The following is a 15,878-nucleotide window of genomic DNA, read 5'->3' on the forward strand; positions in this document are numbered from 1 at the left end:
GCTTATTGTCACGAGTAGGCTTCAATGAAGTTACTGTGAAAAGCCCCTAGTCGCCACATTCCGGCACCTGTCCGGGGAGGCTGGTACGGGAATCGAACCGTGCTGCTGGCCTGCTTGGTCTGCTTTAAAAACCAGCGATTTAGCCTGGTGCGCTAAACCAGCCCCTAGGAAGGGATGGGAGGGCCAAGTATTTAATTCAGGGCTGGATGAGAAGAATCGGGGGGTGGCGATCCTGGTGGGAAAGCGGGTGTCGTTTGAGGCGTTGAGGGTGGTGGCTGACAGTGGCGGGAGGTATGTGATGGTGAGTGGTAAGCTGCAGGGGGAGCGGGTGGTGTTGGTGAATGTTTACGCCCCAAATTGGGACGATGCGGGGTTTATGCGGCTCATGTTGGGCCGCATTCCGGACATGGAGGTGGGGGGCCTGATCATGGGGGGGGGGGGGGGACTTCAACACGGTGCTGGATCCCCCATTGGATCGATCCAAGTCCCGGATGGGTAGGAGGCCAGCGGCGTCTAGGATTTTGAGGGGATTTATGGATCAGATGGGAAGGGTGGATCCCTGGAGGTTTGCGAGGCCAAGGGCCAGGGAGTACTCGTTTTTCTCCCATGTGCATAAGGCCTATTCGAGGATTGATTGAGCTGGTTTCGAGGGTGGAGGATGTTGCATACTCTGCCATTGCCATTTCGGATCATGCCCCGCACTGAGTGGACCTCGGGCTGGGGGAGGAGAGGGACCGACGTCCGCTCTGGCGCTTGGAGGTGGGGCTGCTGGCAGATGAGGAGGTGGCCAGGAGGGTTCAGGGGTGCATTGAGAGGTTCCTTGAGGCCAACGATACCGGGGAGGTCCGAGTGGGGACGATCTGGCAGGCATTGAAGGCGGTGATTAGAGGGGAGTTGATTTCCATCCAAACCCATAGTGAGAGGGGGGAGCAGAGGGAGAGGGAGATGGTGGATGATAGGGGAGATGGTGAGGGTGGATAGGAGATATGTGGAGGCTCCGGAGGTGGGATTGCTGGGGGAGAGGCGTAGCCTTCAGGCCAGGTTCGACCTATTGACTACCAGAAAGGCGGAAGCTCAGTGGAGGAAAGCACAGGGGGCAGTGTATGAATATGGGGAGAAGGCGAGCAGGATGCTGGCACACCAGCTCCGAAAGCGGGACGCGGCCAAGGAGATTGGGGGAGTGATGGATAGAGTTGGGAAGGTGATGCGGAGGGGGGTAGACGTTAATGGGGGTCTTTAGGGACTTTTATGGGGAACTGTACCGGTCTGAACCCCCGGTGGAAGGGGGGGATTTCCGAGGGTGGAGGAGGGGCAGGTGGAGGGACTGGGGGCGCCGATTGAGCTGGAGGAGCTGGTTAGAGGGATAGGGAGCATGCAGTCGGGGAAGGCGCCGGGGCCGGATGGGTTTCTGGCCGAATCCTGTTGGGCCCCCTGTTGGTCCGGATCTTTAACGAGGCAAGGGAGTGGGGGGGGCTTTGCCCCCAACTATGTCACGGACGCTGATTTCCTTGATCCTGAAGCGGGACAAGGACCCTCTGCAGTGTGGGTCATATAGGCCGATCTCGCTGCTAAATGTGGACGCCAAGCTGCTGGAAAAGATTTTAGCCACAAGAATAGAGGATTGTGTGCCGGGGGTCATTCACGGGGATCAGACGGGGTTTGTGAAGGGAAGGCAGTTGAATGCTAACGTACAAAGGCTCATCAACGTTATTATGATGCCGGCTGTGGAAGGGGAGGCGGAGATAGTGGTGGCATTAGATGCGGAGAAGGCCTTTGATAGGGTTGAGTGGGGGTATCTGTGGGAGGTGTTGGAAAGGTTTGGGTTTGGGGAGGGGTTTGTCTGTTGGGTGAGGTTGCTCTATGTGGCCCCGATGGTGAGTGTAGCCACAAATAGGAGGAGGTCGGAGTACTTTCGGCTGTACCGGGGGACGAGACAGGGGTGCCCCCTGTCCCCCTTGCTCTTTACATTGGCAATTGAGCCCCTGGCCATGGCGTTGAGGGACTCAGGGAACTGGAGGTGCCTGGTGTGGGGTGGGGAGGAGCATCGAGCGTCACTGTACGCGGACGACCTGCTGCTGTATGTGGCGGACCCCGTGGGGGGGATGCCGGAGGTGATGAGGATTCTCAGTGAATTTGGGGGTTTCTCGGGGTATAAGCTGAACCTGGGCAAGAGCGAGTTGTTCGTGGTGCACCCGGGGGATCAGGAGGAGGGGATTGGTAGGCTCCCACTGAAGCAGGCAGGGAAGAGCTTCAGATACCTAGGAGTCCAGGTGGCTGGGACCTGGGGGGCCCTGCACAAGCTCAACCTCACAAGGTTGGTGGAGCAGATGGAGGAGGAGTTTGTGGGATATGTTACCGCTGTCACTGGCGGGGAGGGTGCAGTCCGTTAAGATGACGGTGCTCCCGAGGTTTTTGTTTCTGTTCTAGTGCCTTCCAATCCTTATCCCGAAGGCCTTCTTTTATGAGAGTTAACAGGAGTATTACGGGATTTGTGTGGGCGCATGGGACTCCGAGGGTGAGAAGGGTGTTCTTGGAACGGGGCAAGGATAGGGGGGGGCTGATGCTGCCCAACCTCTGTGGGTACTATTGGGCTGCCAACGCAGCGATGGTGCGTAAGTGGGTAATGGACGGGGAAGGGGCAGCATGGATGAGGATGGAGATGGCGTCCTGTGTGGGCACGAGCCTGGAGCCTGGAGCGCCGTTGCCGCTCCCTCCAACGAAGTATACCATGAACCCGGTGGTGGCGGCTACCCTCAAAATTTGGGGGCAATGGAGACGGCATAGGGGAGAAGTGGGGGGCTCAATGGAGGCCCCAATATGGGGGAACCATCGGTTTGTTCCAGGGAGAATTGATGGTGGATTTCTGGGCTCGCACAGGGTAGGGGTTAGGAGTTTGAGGGCCCTGTTTGTGGAGGGGAGGTTCGCGAGCTTGGGAGAGTTAGAGGGGAAGTTTGGGCTCCTCCCAGGGAACATGTTTAGGTACATGCAGGTTAGGGCGTTTGCTAAGCGGCAGGTGGAGGGGTTCCGCTTGTTGCCCCCACGTGGGGTACGGGACAGGGTGCTCTCGGGGGTGTGGGTTGGAGGAGGGAGGATTTCGGACATATACAGGTAATGCAGGAGGTAGACGAGGCCTCGGTGGAGGAACTGAAGGGTAAATGGGAAGAGGAGCTGGATGAGGAGATTGAGGAGGGGACGTGGGCGGATGCCCTGGAGAAAGTGAATTCCTCCTCTTCCTGTGCGAGCCTTAACCTCATACAGTTCAAGGTGCTGCATAGGGCCCACATGACTGGGACGAGGATGGGTAGGTTTTTCGGGGGCGAAGACAGGTGTGCTAGGTGCTCGGGAGCCCAGTGAACCACGCCCATATGTTTTGGGCGTGCCCAGCGCTGGAGGAGTTCTGGAAGGGGGTGGCGAGGACGGTGTCGAGGGTGGTGGGATCCAGGGTCAAGCCAGGCTGGGGACTCGCAATTTTTGGGGTTGCAGTGGAGCCGGGAATGCAGGAGGCGAAAGAGGCCGGTGTTCTGGCCTTTGCGTCCCTAGTAGCCCGGCGGAGGATCTTGCTTCAATGGAAGGATGCGTGGCCCCCAATTGTGGAGGCCTGGATCAGTTATATGGCGGGGTTCATCAAATTGGAGAGGGTGAAATTTGCCCTGAGGGGATCAGTGCAGGGGTTCTTTAGGCGATGGCAGCCTTTCCTGGACTTCCTGGCGGAAAGGTAGGGAAATAGGCCGGCAGCAGCAGCAACCCGGGGTGGGGGGGGGAGGGGGGGGGTGCGGGTTTGGTTCGGGGGGAGGGAGAATTGTGTACATGGGTTTGTTGGATGTGGCGGGTGTTATCTCTTTCCTTTTTGTTGTTTGCTTTTTTTTGTTTTTGTACTTGCTTTTGTAGTTGGGTGGTTGTTGTTCTTGGGATTTTACCATGGTTGTTTTGTTAATATTGTTTTGTTGTTTATATTTTGTGAAAATCTTAATAAAAATTATTTTTTTAAAAACTGAACAATGTTTCACTGATACATAGAACACATTTCCTTCAGTAACACAAAACAACAGTTGTTACCTGTGGTAGTCGGTATTAGAGGTATTACAGTACCCAGGTTGAGGCTGTAAGATCATTGGTGTGAGAGGTACCTGAGACAGTAAGATCATTGGTGAAGCCTGCCTGCTGGTTCCGCCCAGTAAGGCCGAGTATAAGAGTCTGTGTTTCCCCAGCTGCTGCATTCTGTACCTGCGCTGCTGGGGGAAACATCTAGTCCAATAAAGCCTTCAATTGTCGTCCAATCTCGCTTCTGGAGTCATTGATCGAGCATCAATTTATTGGACTAGTTTTTAAAGAATGGAACTCCTAATCAAGCTGTGTCTGCAACTCAGCCCCCACGCGGCAAAGGCAGCGGCGACCTTCAAACATTGGCTGGTGTGCTTCAACGGGTACCTCAGGATGGCCACGACTACACCCACGGAGGAGCAGAAGATGCAAGTTCTCCACTCGAGGGTGAGCCCAGAGATTTACACCCTCATCGAGGATGCGGACGATTTTGATAATTTTTATTCAAATTTTTCAACAACAAATTTTCTCCCAACAATAAAATAAACAAGGTATAGAAATAAACAGAAAGAAGGACCCCCTCCCCCCCAATACAAAGCAATAAATTAATAACAATACAAAAAAGAAGAAAGTAGCAAACAAACAGTAGCAAAATCAAACCCCCTTAACAGACCCCTAACCCACCCCCCTTACCTCCCCCTCCCCCCCCCCCCCCCCCCCCCCGGGTTGCTGCTGAGATTGACCACCCTCTAACCCTCCGCCAGAAAATCGAGAAAGGGCTGCCACCGCCAGAAGAACCCTTGTACCGACCCCCTCAGGGCAAACCTGACCTTCTCCAGCCTGATGAACCCAGCCATGTTTTAATCCAGGCCTCCGGGCTCGGGGGCTTCACGTCCCTCCACAGTAAAATAATCCTACACCGGGCTACTAGAGACGCAAAGGCCAGGGTACTGGCCTCTCTCGCCTCCTGCACTCCCGGCTCCAATGCTACCCCAAAGATCGCGAGCCCCCAGCCCGGCTCCACATTGGAACCGACCACCTTGGACAAAGTCCCCGCCAACCCCTTCCAAAACCCCTCCAACGGCGGACATGCCCAGAACATGTGCATGTGGTTCGCCAGGCCTCCCGAAGGGCCACCCCCTTCCAGAACCCCTCCCACACCTGTCCTCTCCCCCAAAGAACCGGCTCATCCTGGCCCCAGTCATGTGCGCCCTATGCAGCACCTTCAGCTGAATTAAGCTGAGCCGTGCGCAAGAAGAGGACGAGTTCACCCTCTCCAGGGCGTCCGCCCATGTCCCCTCATCGATCTCCTCCCCTAGCTCCTCCTCCCACTTCGCTTTCAGCTCTCCACTGAGGCCTCCTCCTCCTCCTGCATCACCTGATAAATTGCCGAGATCCTACCCTCACCAACCCACGTCCCCGAGAGCACCCTATCCTGCACCCCCCTAGGCGGCAATTGCAGGAACTCCGCCACCTGCCGCTTAACAAACGCCCTAATCTGCATATACCTGAAAGCATTCCAAGGGGGGAGGCCCCACTTCCCCTCCAACTCCTCTAAAGTCGCAAACTTCCCATCGAGGAAAAGGTCCCCCATCCGCTTGATGCCTGCCCTATGCCAACTCAAAAACCCACCATCTATTCTCCCTGGTGAAAACCGGTGATTGCCCCGTATCGGGGCCCACACTGAGGCCTTCACTTCCCCTCTATGCCACTTCCACTGCCCCCAAATTTTGAGGGAAGCTACCACTACTGGACTCGTAGAGTAGCTTGCCTGGGGGAGTGGGAGCGGGGCCGTCACCAATGCCTCCAAACTCGTACCCACACAGGACGCCACCTCCAACCTCTTCCATGCGGTACCCTCCCCCTCCATCACCCACCTACGAATCATTGCCACATTCGCAGCCCAGTAATACCCACACAAGTTGGGCAACGCCAAACCGTCTACCTCCCTGCCTCGCTCCAGGAATACCCTCCTCACTCTCGGGGTCTTCCACGCCCACACGAACCCCAGAATACTCTTATTAACCCTCCTACAAAAAGCCTTCGGAATCAACATGGGGAGGCACTGGAAGAGAAACAAAAACCTCGGGAGCACTGTCATCTTAACTGACTGGACCCTACCCGCCAAAGAGAGTGGCAGCGCATCCCACCTCCTACGCCATGACCCTGTTGAAAGGACACTACATTCCCCCAGTAAACCAGGTCTACGCCCGACATCTGTTAGCGACAAGGCGACAAATCCCAGGGGAATCGCTGGATAAATTCTACTGTGCGCTTCTGGTACTAGGTAGGAACTGTGACTGCCCGCAATCTCACCTACAACAAGGACAAATGCGTGTTCAGCACCGACCGTGTATCATGAAGTTCAACCAACCCCCACCTTTGATGGATTGTTGCTTTTGAAGCACACGGCTTGTTCCCCAGGTGTAGTATTACAATTATGGACACGTGGTTTTTAAAACAAAACAATGTTTATTCCATGAACTCAAATTAACCTTTTAAATAAACATTGGATCTCTTAACACCCCTTACTTCAAAGATTACCCCAAAACTAATACAACACTACACAATCCTGCAAACTGTTCCTTTACACAACCAAAAGACTTAACAAATCCTTCAAACTGAAGCACATTAGATTTATATTAAATACTGAGACCTTTTTACAATTCCGATTTCACCAAAGGATTAAGAGATAGTCCTTCATGGCAGTGATCACCAGCAATGCAGCTCACAGCCACACCCAAGCTTTCTTCAAACTGAAACTAAAACTCCCAAAAGCAGAAGTGAGCTCAGCTCACCCCTTGTGACATCACTTCAGTAATATGATCAGCTACATTTCTTAAAGGTACATTTCTCAAACATCCAATTTTTAAAGGCAATCTCACATGACAGGTTATGTAGTGCATGATGGAGTTATAAGCCCAGATCCCGAATGCATGCGCCCCTCATGGAGATTCCCCTCCCCCCACTGCTCCAAGGCCCTGAAATGCTGCCTGGGATGTTTTTCATATTACGCCCAGTGGGTCCCCAATTACACGGACAAGGCCCACCCACTAATCCAATCCACGGTTGTTCCCCTGTCGGCAGAGGCCCGCCAGGCCTTCAGCCGCATAAAAGCAGACATCGCAAAGGCCACGATGCACGCAATCGATGAATCCTTTCCATTCCAAGACGAGAGTGACGCATCTGACGTAGCTCTGGCGGCCACCCTCAACCGAGGAGGCACGCCCATGGCCTTCTTCTCACGCATCCTCCATGCTTCAGAAATCCGTCATTCCTCCATTGGAAAGGAGGCACAGGCCATAGTGGAAGCTGTGCGGCACTGGAGGCATTACCTGGCTGGCAGGAGATTCACGCTCCTCACTGACTAACAGTCGGTTGCTTTCATGCTCGATAATGCACAGCGGGGCAAGATAAAGAACGATAAGATCTTACGGTGGAGGATTGAGCTCTCCACCTACAACTATGAGATATTGTATCGTCCCGGGAAGCTAAACAAGCCTCCTGATGCCCTATCCCACGGCACATGTGCTAACGCACAAGTGGACCGATTCCGGGCCCTCCATGAGGACCTCTGCCACCCGGGGGTCATTCGATTCTTCCATTTTATCAAGACCCGCAACCTGCCCTACTCCACCAAGGAGGTCAGGACCGCCACCAGGAACTGCCAAATCTGCGCGGAGTGCAAGCCGCACTTCTACAGGCCAGAGAAAGCGCAGCTGGTAAAGGCTTCCTGTCCCTTTGAACGCCTCAGGATGGACTTCAAAGGGCCCCTCCCATCCACCGACCCCAACACGTACTTCCTGAACGTGATTGACGAGTACACCCGGTTCCCATTCGCCATCCCCTGCCCCGACATGACAACAGCCACCGTTATAAAAGCCCTCCATAGTATCTTTACACTGTTCGGTTTCCCCGCCTACATACACAGCGATAGGGGGTCCTCCTTCATTAGTGACGAGCTGTGTCAATTCCTGCTCAGCAAGGGCATTGCCTTGAGCAGAACAACCAGTTATAACCCCCGGGGAAACGGGCAGGTAGAGAGGGAGAACGGAACGGTCTGGAAGACCATCCTACTGGCCAGAAATCTCCCAGTCTCCCGCTGGCAGGAGGTCCTCCCCGATGCAGAATACTCCATCCGTTCACCACGACAAACGAAACACCTCATGAACATCTGCTTGTCTTCCCTAGGAAGCCCTCCTCCGGGACCTCGCTCCCAACCTGGCTGGCAGCTCCTGAACCCATCCTGCTCTACAAACACGTGTTGGCGCACTAGTTGGACCCATTGGTCGAGAGGGTCCATCTCCTTCACGCTAACCCTCAGTATGCCTACGTGGCGCACCCCGACGGCCGACAGGATATGATCTCCCTACGGCACTTGGCACCCGCTGGATCCCCACCCACATCCCCCCACCCCCCACCTACCCCACCCTCCCTCCCACCGGCGCACCCCACGGCCGCCTCCTTCCCAGGTGGATCAGTTTTCCCACTGGTCCCATCTATGGGTGATGAAGCTATCGAAGAAACCAAAGTCACCCTCCCAGAGTCATGGATGCCCGTGCCGGCGCCTGCATCACCGCCGAAACTGCGACATTCACAGAGGACGACCAGGGCCCCCGATCGACTAATTGCTTCATTTTGATATGTACATGTAAATAAATACTGTAAATAGTTGTGACATGTAACAAGGCAAAACACTGTACCACTGACAGGTACCACCATAATCTCAACCTCTACCACTGTATAACGCAAGACCACCACACCCGCCAGACTCTTTTTTTTAACAGGGGGTGAATGTGGTAGTCGGTATTGAGGGTATTATGGTACCCAGGTTGAGGTTGTAAGACCATTGGTGTGGGAGGTACCTGAGACAGCAAGATCATTGGTGAAGCCTGCCTGCTGGTTCCGCCCAGTAAGGCCGAGTATAAGAGTCTGTGTTTCCCCAGCTGCTGCATTCTGTACCTGCGCTGCTGGGGGGAAAAAATCTAGTCCAATAAGGCCTTCAATTGTCATCCAATGTCGCTTCGAGAGTTATTGATCGGGCATCATTACCCCCTGTAGATATCTGACATTTTCTTTACTACCAAATCTGAGGTCACAAGGACAAAACAATGGAAGAAACTGTACCACATCAACCTTCCAATAATGAAGTCCATGCTTTGCTCATGCAACACGATATCTGCATAAAATGAACCTAATCCCTTTCAAGAATTTGCTCGAACTACTAATAGTGATATAGCTACTATTTTTTATTCAGGTTATTTAGGTAGGATGTGTGTATTTCATTTGTAGCTATAAAGATGACACCGACATAATGGTTTGTAGGTTGGGGATTACTGCTAGATTCCATAGGATCATAATCTAAAATCTCAGCGTAAAACAATGTGGGTGTGCCTTAGCAAATTGTCCTTGAAGATGTCATTTGACTGCTGAATAGTCGTTGACTCCAATAGAGTGATGGAAAATTTCATAGAATTTCATAGAATTTACAGTGCAGAAGGAGGCCATTCGACACATCGAGTCTGCACTGGCTCTTTTGAAAGAGCACCCTACCCAAGGGTACCACACCTCCACTCCATCCCTATAACCCAGTAACTCCACCCAACACTAAGGGCAATTATAGACACCAAGGGCAATTTAGCATGGTCAATCCACCTAACCTGCACATCTGTGGACTGTGGGAGGAAACCGGAGCACCCGGAGGAAACCCACACACACACGGGGAGAATGTGCAGACTCCGCACAGACAGTGACCCGAACCTGGGACCCTGGAGCTGCAAAGCAATTGTGCTAACCACCATGCTACTGTGCTGCCCAAAAGCAAGGCGATTGCTATATTTAAGACATAGCAGGAACAAATATGGAACGCTCGGACAACCATTGACTGTCATGATAATAGTTAGACAGAATAAAGACTGACGAGTGAAGGATCTGCAGCAAGAGGTTAAAATGAAGGCTGTGAATGGAATGGATCTGTCGACAAATTTTGATTCTTAGTGAGGAATTGCATTTAAATGAGTTGATTTTATGTGATTTCTCTGTAATACTGACTGGTCAGCAAACCTGGTAGTGTTGGTTTTGAACCAAGTCATCTGCATGGCGTTCCTGGAAGAAGAAAACAGTTTTCAGATTTTAATTTATCGGAAGAAACACGGCAGTGGGCACTGCGACTGCAGGTGCACCACATGCTCCATTGACAGCACAACAAAAGTTCAAAATTAAACAGGTTGGAATTAACAGATTTCAAGATTTTCACAACCATCACAAATGTCAATGATAAAATTCTTGCCATCGGAGAAGCCTCCAGTAATTCCCAAAGCAAGATGGAAAACTGCTGAGGTTCATGTGCCTCAATTCTGCAGAGGAAGGGAGGGTCTTGGGTTCTTTCATCTATGTTTACTCCAGCTCTTTATAAAGGCTATTCCAAGCTTAGACAAAATGAGTTAAGAATATGACTGTCAACCTGCCTCCAGCCTTAGGAAAGAGGCTTCTTCCTCGTCACCTAGTTTAGCTGAATGGGATCATTCACACTCAATCCAGTAGGCCATTAAAATTGGATCAGCATCCTTTGTGTATTAAAATACCCAATTTGCATCATTTAGTGGAAGCTCCTCCCTGATTCAGGTGCCCCTAGAATAACCTGGGAGAGATTATGGCACTATGAGAATGGGGTGGTGAGTTGACCACCTTAATTTTAACTTGTCATTTCCCTGAATCTGCTGAGCAGAGGGAGTTAAAATCTCTTGTGGTGAAAAGGCTTGATCGACCAAGGACGGCCTTTGAGGCATATTTGGTGCTCTCTGTTTCTAAAGCTTGCTTGAGTCTTTATTTGTTTCTATTTTAATTGGCATTATTATTTTGTTCTTGTGTGATCAATCTATTGTCATTTCTCATATATTCTTATGAAAAATGGACAAAAAAAAATAACGGCAGTCAACATGTTCGACCAATCTTTATAAATTCATGCTAAAATGACACAGAATTTCACAGTCACTGGTATTCGGGCCAGCCAGGAGTTGGCAAGAGTGAAGGTTAGATATCTATCCTCAGCCTCTGTCCTGGATCAAGCAGGAGGGAGGAAGTCTACATTATGGTACTGTTATTGGAAGGTCTTCACCATTTAGCTGCACTGTATTTTAAAAAATATATTTTGAAAATCATCCTATTTGTTGGGCTCCCACGTGAAGATTTTTGTCAATTAAGTTTACACTGAGCATGGCAGAGTGAACACATCGGACTAACATGTGCTGTGCAGATGCAAACCCTGTGCGGATTTAAATCTTCTCCCCTTCACGCCTAGACCAGGCTGGTTAATCGTTCCACATAAATTAGCTGCTTTTGCAGCTTACTGACATTCGTCATTCTTCATTCGTTAGCCTGGACTTCGAATTTTGACACATTAGTTAACCATTTGGTGGGGACGGTATCAGATTAAGACCGAGACTTGATCTTGTCCTCATGTAATGTCCACTTACGTGCATTGGCAATTGGGCACTTGCTGGCAAACAGCACTGGGCAACCCTGTCATGTTTTGGTGTATCAACCAGCTCAGGGGCCAGATCTCAGTCCCACATTGCTAACCCAGCTGGCTCAGCAAAGATAGATTGAACTTGGAGCCACATTCTCTGCACACTTTGCATCCAGGTATGGCAGTGACATTCACCACTGAGACACCAAATAAGTTGGGGATTTTCTTTTTAAGTCTCTGCCAGGTATTTGACAAGGGTATGTAAATACCTGGCAGAAATTGTGGGAAGTGCAAGATTTTCTGCAGTGACCCATCCGAATGGCAGCAGTCAAGATATTTCTACATCCTCCATTGTCAAAAACAAACTGCAAGGATACTGAGTTCAGCAAATATAACCTTTTAGAGAAATTAAGGGCAAGACTTTGCCCTTTGGCTCAGAGCCCTGATGTGGGGGTCAAATGGCAGTCATGACTCTGGAGAGCCAGTCAGCTGTCGGTGGTTCTCCCGGAATTAAACAATTTGTGGCCAGCAGGCAGACTTGCCCTCCAAATGGGAGCAGGCGAATGACCTTTCTCAGCTGGAGGATCAACAGGACGTCCTCCAGCAAGGGAGCAGCACCAGATAAGAGGGACAGAGGGTGTGCTTCCATTTTGAGACAGCCTCTCTGGAATTTATAAAAGTTTTAAAGTGAAAAAGAAATGGCCTCAGCATGTTAGGCTCATCCAGAGAGCAGCCTGTGGCTGCAGCCATTGCCAGACAGGCTGGACCGCTGACTTTCCCTACCTATGGAATCTGCTGCTGGGGGGCTGCCTCTGGGCAACTCGAAATCGAAATCGAATCAAAATCGAAATTGCTTATTGACACAAGTAGGCTTCAAATGAAGTTACTGTGAAAAGCTCCCAGTCGCCACATTCAGGCGCCTGTTTGGGGAGGCTAGTATGGGAACTGAACAGTTCCCGATGACTTGAATGGCTTGCAGCCAATATTTTACTCCAATGGTTAACCATTGCAGAAGGCAGAAAAGATGAGACAAGAATGGGCTATTTGGGCAATCAAGCCCAATATTTACACAACGTATAAATTCTATAACATTTGCTTGTCATGGATTCTAACCGAATTTTTAACCTCCTCTGATAGTTGACTAATCATAGGTAAATAGAACCAAAATATGGTTCATTACTGCAAGATATTACAATGGGAAGTACAGATCTCTCACTTTTCACTCTCCAACTTCAGGCCCTCTATGGATACCAGTGGAAGCTCAGCGTAACTTAATGACCAACAATCACCTCCTCAGTGTCTGCATGCACACAAGTACAAGGGAAGGGAAAAGTGAATTGCTGGTGAATATGGCATTTGATAGAATATTTTAAAGAGATTTCATACTGTAAATTCTCTGAGATTCTCGCGCTTTTGTTCGTTCTCCGAGTCTCTGCTTGGAAAAATGTGAGAGTGCAGCCATTTGCAAAGGTACCAGACAGACTTTGGGCTGGGGATGATGTTGAAAGGAGCTGGAAGAGTTGCACCTTCATCAAAATAACTCATCCAAAGCTTCGTCCTGGCAAATTTCCATTCGATGTCAGCATGGTCCTGCAAGTGGATCAAATTCACAACTGATGGTGAACAATCCTTGCCAACAATCTCAATTGTGGTTCTGTTTCTCTTAACTAATGTTGCCTGGTAACTGCAGTGTCTCTACCTGTGATTCCTGGGGACTGTAGTGTCTCTGTCTACTGTCTGTAATTGCTGGTGACTCTGCTGCCTGCTGCCTGTGATTCATTGTGACTGTAGTGTTTCTGCAGTCTCTGATTCCTGCTAATTGTAGTTTCACTGTGTGCTGCCCTGCCTGTGATTCCTGCTGACTGTAGTTTCAATGCCTGGTGTCTCTGATGCCTCCAGACTATCCGATTCTGTTTCTCTTAACTGATATTGCCCGGTAATTGTAGTGTCTCGGCTTGCGACTCCTGATGTTTGTAGTGTCTGTCCGCTTTCTCTGATTCCTGGTGAATGTAGCGTCACACTCTGTCATTGTTCCTCAACCTCCAGCAGGTTGCTCTGCAGCTGTGCCAGGTTACAGAGAGCACATCTGACCACCGCAAAATGGGTGACCCCCTGGGGGTGGGTGGGTGGGGGGAAAAGCATTTTGAGGAGTCCGATGCACCGCTCGATGACAACCTGGGTGGCCACTTGGGCCTCGTTGTATCGCGTCTCCGTATCAGTCATTGACCTCCATACAGATATCATTAGCCAGGGCCTCAGCAGGTAGTCCTTATCCCCCAAGAGCCAACCGACCATCCCAGAGTGATCCTCAAAAAGCCTTGGATTGTCCGACTGCCCCATAATGTAACTGTCCTGCAAACTCCCTGCGAAGCATGCACACGTGCATGATCTTCAAGTGGTGGGATACAGGGAGAGGAACTGCATCCCGTGGATGCACTCCCTGACAGCGCGGTGCGTGAAATGCGATATGCATGCCATGAATTACCCCCTGGACCTGAAGCATCCCGTCGATGGCGGAGAATCCTGCTGCCGGGGCATCTTGTTGGGCCTGGTCAATGTTGAATTTTAGATAGTTTGCTGCCAGGGCAAAGGCTTGGCTGGGCTCATGAGGGAGTTGGGAGGAGTGGATCCGTGGAGGTTCTTATATCCGAAGGAAAGGGAGTATTTGTTTTTAATAATCCTTATTATTGTCATAAGTAGGCTTACATTAACATGCAATGATGTTACTGTGAAAAGACCCTAGTCACGACATTCCAGCGCCTGTTCGGGTACACTGAGAGAGAATTCCAAATATCCAATTCACCTCACAGCACGTCTTTCGGGATTTGTGGGAGGAAACCGGAGCACCCAGAGGAAATCCACGCAGACATGGGCAGAAGGTGCAGACTCCGCACAGACAGTGACCTAGGCTGGGAATCAAACCCGGGACCCTGCCGTTGTGAAGCAACGGTGCTAACCACTGTGCTACTGTCTACACAAGATGTATTTGGAGATTGATTTTTTCATAGTGGGGAAGGCACTATTGGCTGGTTTAGGCAGCCGGAGTACTTAGCAATCATGATTTCGGAGCATGCTTGGAGAGTTGGAGAGGGGGGGTTCTCTCGGCGGAGGACCCTGGAGGAGGATAGGATATCCATGGAGGGGATTAAGGCAAAGTGGGAGGAAGAGCTGGGGGCAGCACTGGAAGAGGTACTGTGGTGCGAGGTGCTTTGGAGGGTGAATGCCTCGACCTTGTGTGCAGGTTTGGGGCTGATAAAACTTAAGGTAGTGTTCAGGGCACACCTCACAAAATCGAGGATGAGTCAGCTGTTCGAGTGGGTGGAGGATGTCTGTGAGCAATGTGGGAGGGGCCCCGCGAACCATATCCATATGTTTTGGTCCTGCCCGAAGCTAGAAAGGTTTTGAAGGGTGGTGTTTAGTGCAATCTCGGGGGTATTACATGTGGATGTGGAGCCCGATCCCCTAAAAGCCATATTCAGAGTGTCGGACCGGTCTGAGCTGCAGGTGGGTGCGGGGCCAGATGTCTTAGCCTTCGCCTCATAGGCAGTTCTTGGTTGGGTGGAGGTCAGCTTCTCCACCCTGTGCCTCAGAGTGGGGAGGGACCTGCTGGAGTTTTTGACCCTGGTGAAGGTGAAGTTTGCGCTGAGGGGGGGGGGGGGGGGGGGGTGAAGGAGGGGTTCTACAATTGTTGGTTTTTTTTCATTATGCACGTTCGATTACTGATGATTATTGGGGGAGGTGGGGGGGGGGGGGGGGGGGGGGGTGGGGGTGTGGTTTAGGGAGTTTTTTGTTTGTTTGGGGTTGTTTTTGTCTTGTGAAAATCTGTTGAATAAAAATACTTTAAAAAAATAAGCTACGCTTGCCAATTCCCTATTAGCAATAGCCTTCAGTCACGCGGCCAGAGGCGTCGATGGTCAGTGGGAGGTATGGGTGGTCGGTGGGCTGCAGTTGTCCCCATTATGGGTCCACGTGCTCCAGGAGGGTGGCATGGTGGACCTGGGGATGCTGAGAAATGCCCCCCCCCAACCCCCCAGACTAGGGGTGACCCCCGCCCTGAGCACTGGAAAGCAACCCCAGTGCCCCCAGGCTTATCGTCCGAGAGTGAAGATGGTTACTCACCTCTCAGATTCCCACAGCAGCCATTCCGCAAGCTTCACCTTTTTAAAAAGGACTATTAATCTGTTCCCGCGTGATCACTTACTGGGGAGGCCATTAGATAGCGGGTCATTCCCGTTAATTGTATGGAGATTGGCCTTAAGTGGTGATTACTGGTTTATTGCCATGCCGACCAATCGGTGCCTGGCGGGATTCCCGATTTTGTCCTCTCCCGCAATCTAACGGCTGTGTCGCGCTCTCGCTCAAATAAAAT

At 51.2% G+C, this 15,878-nt stretch overlaps 1 protein-coding gene across 4 annotated transcripts in view; it reads right to left on the reverse strand.

Moving 5' to 3' along the window:
* LOC119952024 (short transient receptor potential channel 5-like) overlaps positions 1-15,878 on the reverse strand; it is a 175,445-nt gene that overhangs the window by 22,599 nt on the left and 136,968 nt on the right. For all 4 annotated transcript variants that reach the window (XM_038775494.1, XM_038775491.1, XM_038775492.1 and 1 more), the window contains 2 exons: positions 12,896-13,099; positions 10,105-10,146 (listed from right to left, as the gene is read on the reverse strand). In XM_038775494.1, the coding sequence (XP_038631422.1) occupies positions 10,105-10,146; positions 12,896-13,099 (246 nt within the window). The remainder of the gene's footprint in view (positions 1-10,104; positions 10,147-12,895; positions 13,100-15,878) is intronic.

The sequence above is a fragment of the Scyliorhinus canicula genome, chromosome 17 (genome assembly GCF_902713615.1).
Source record: "Scyliorhinus canicula chromosome 17, sScyCan1.1, whole genome shotgun sequence".
Lineage (NCBI taxonomy): Eukaryota > Metazoa > Chordata > Chondrichthyes > Carcharhiniformes > Scyliorhinidae > Scyliorhinus > Scyliorhinus canicula.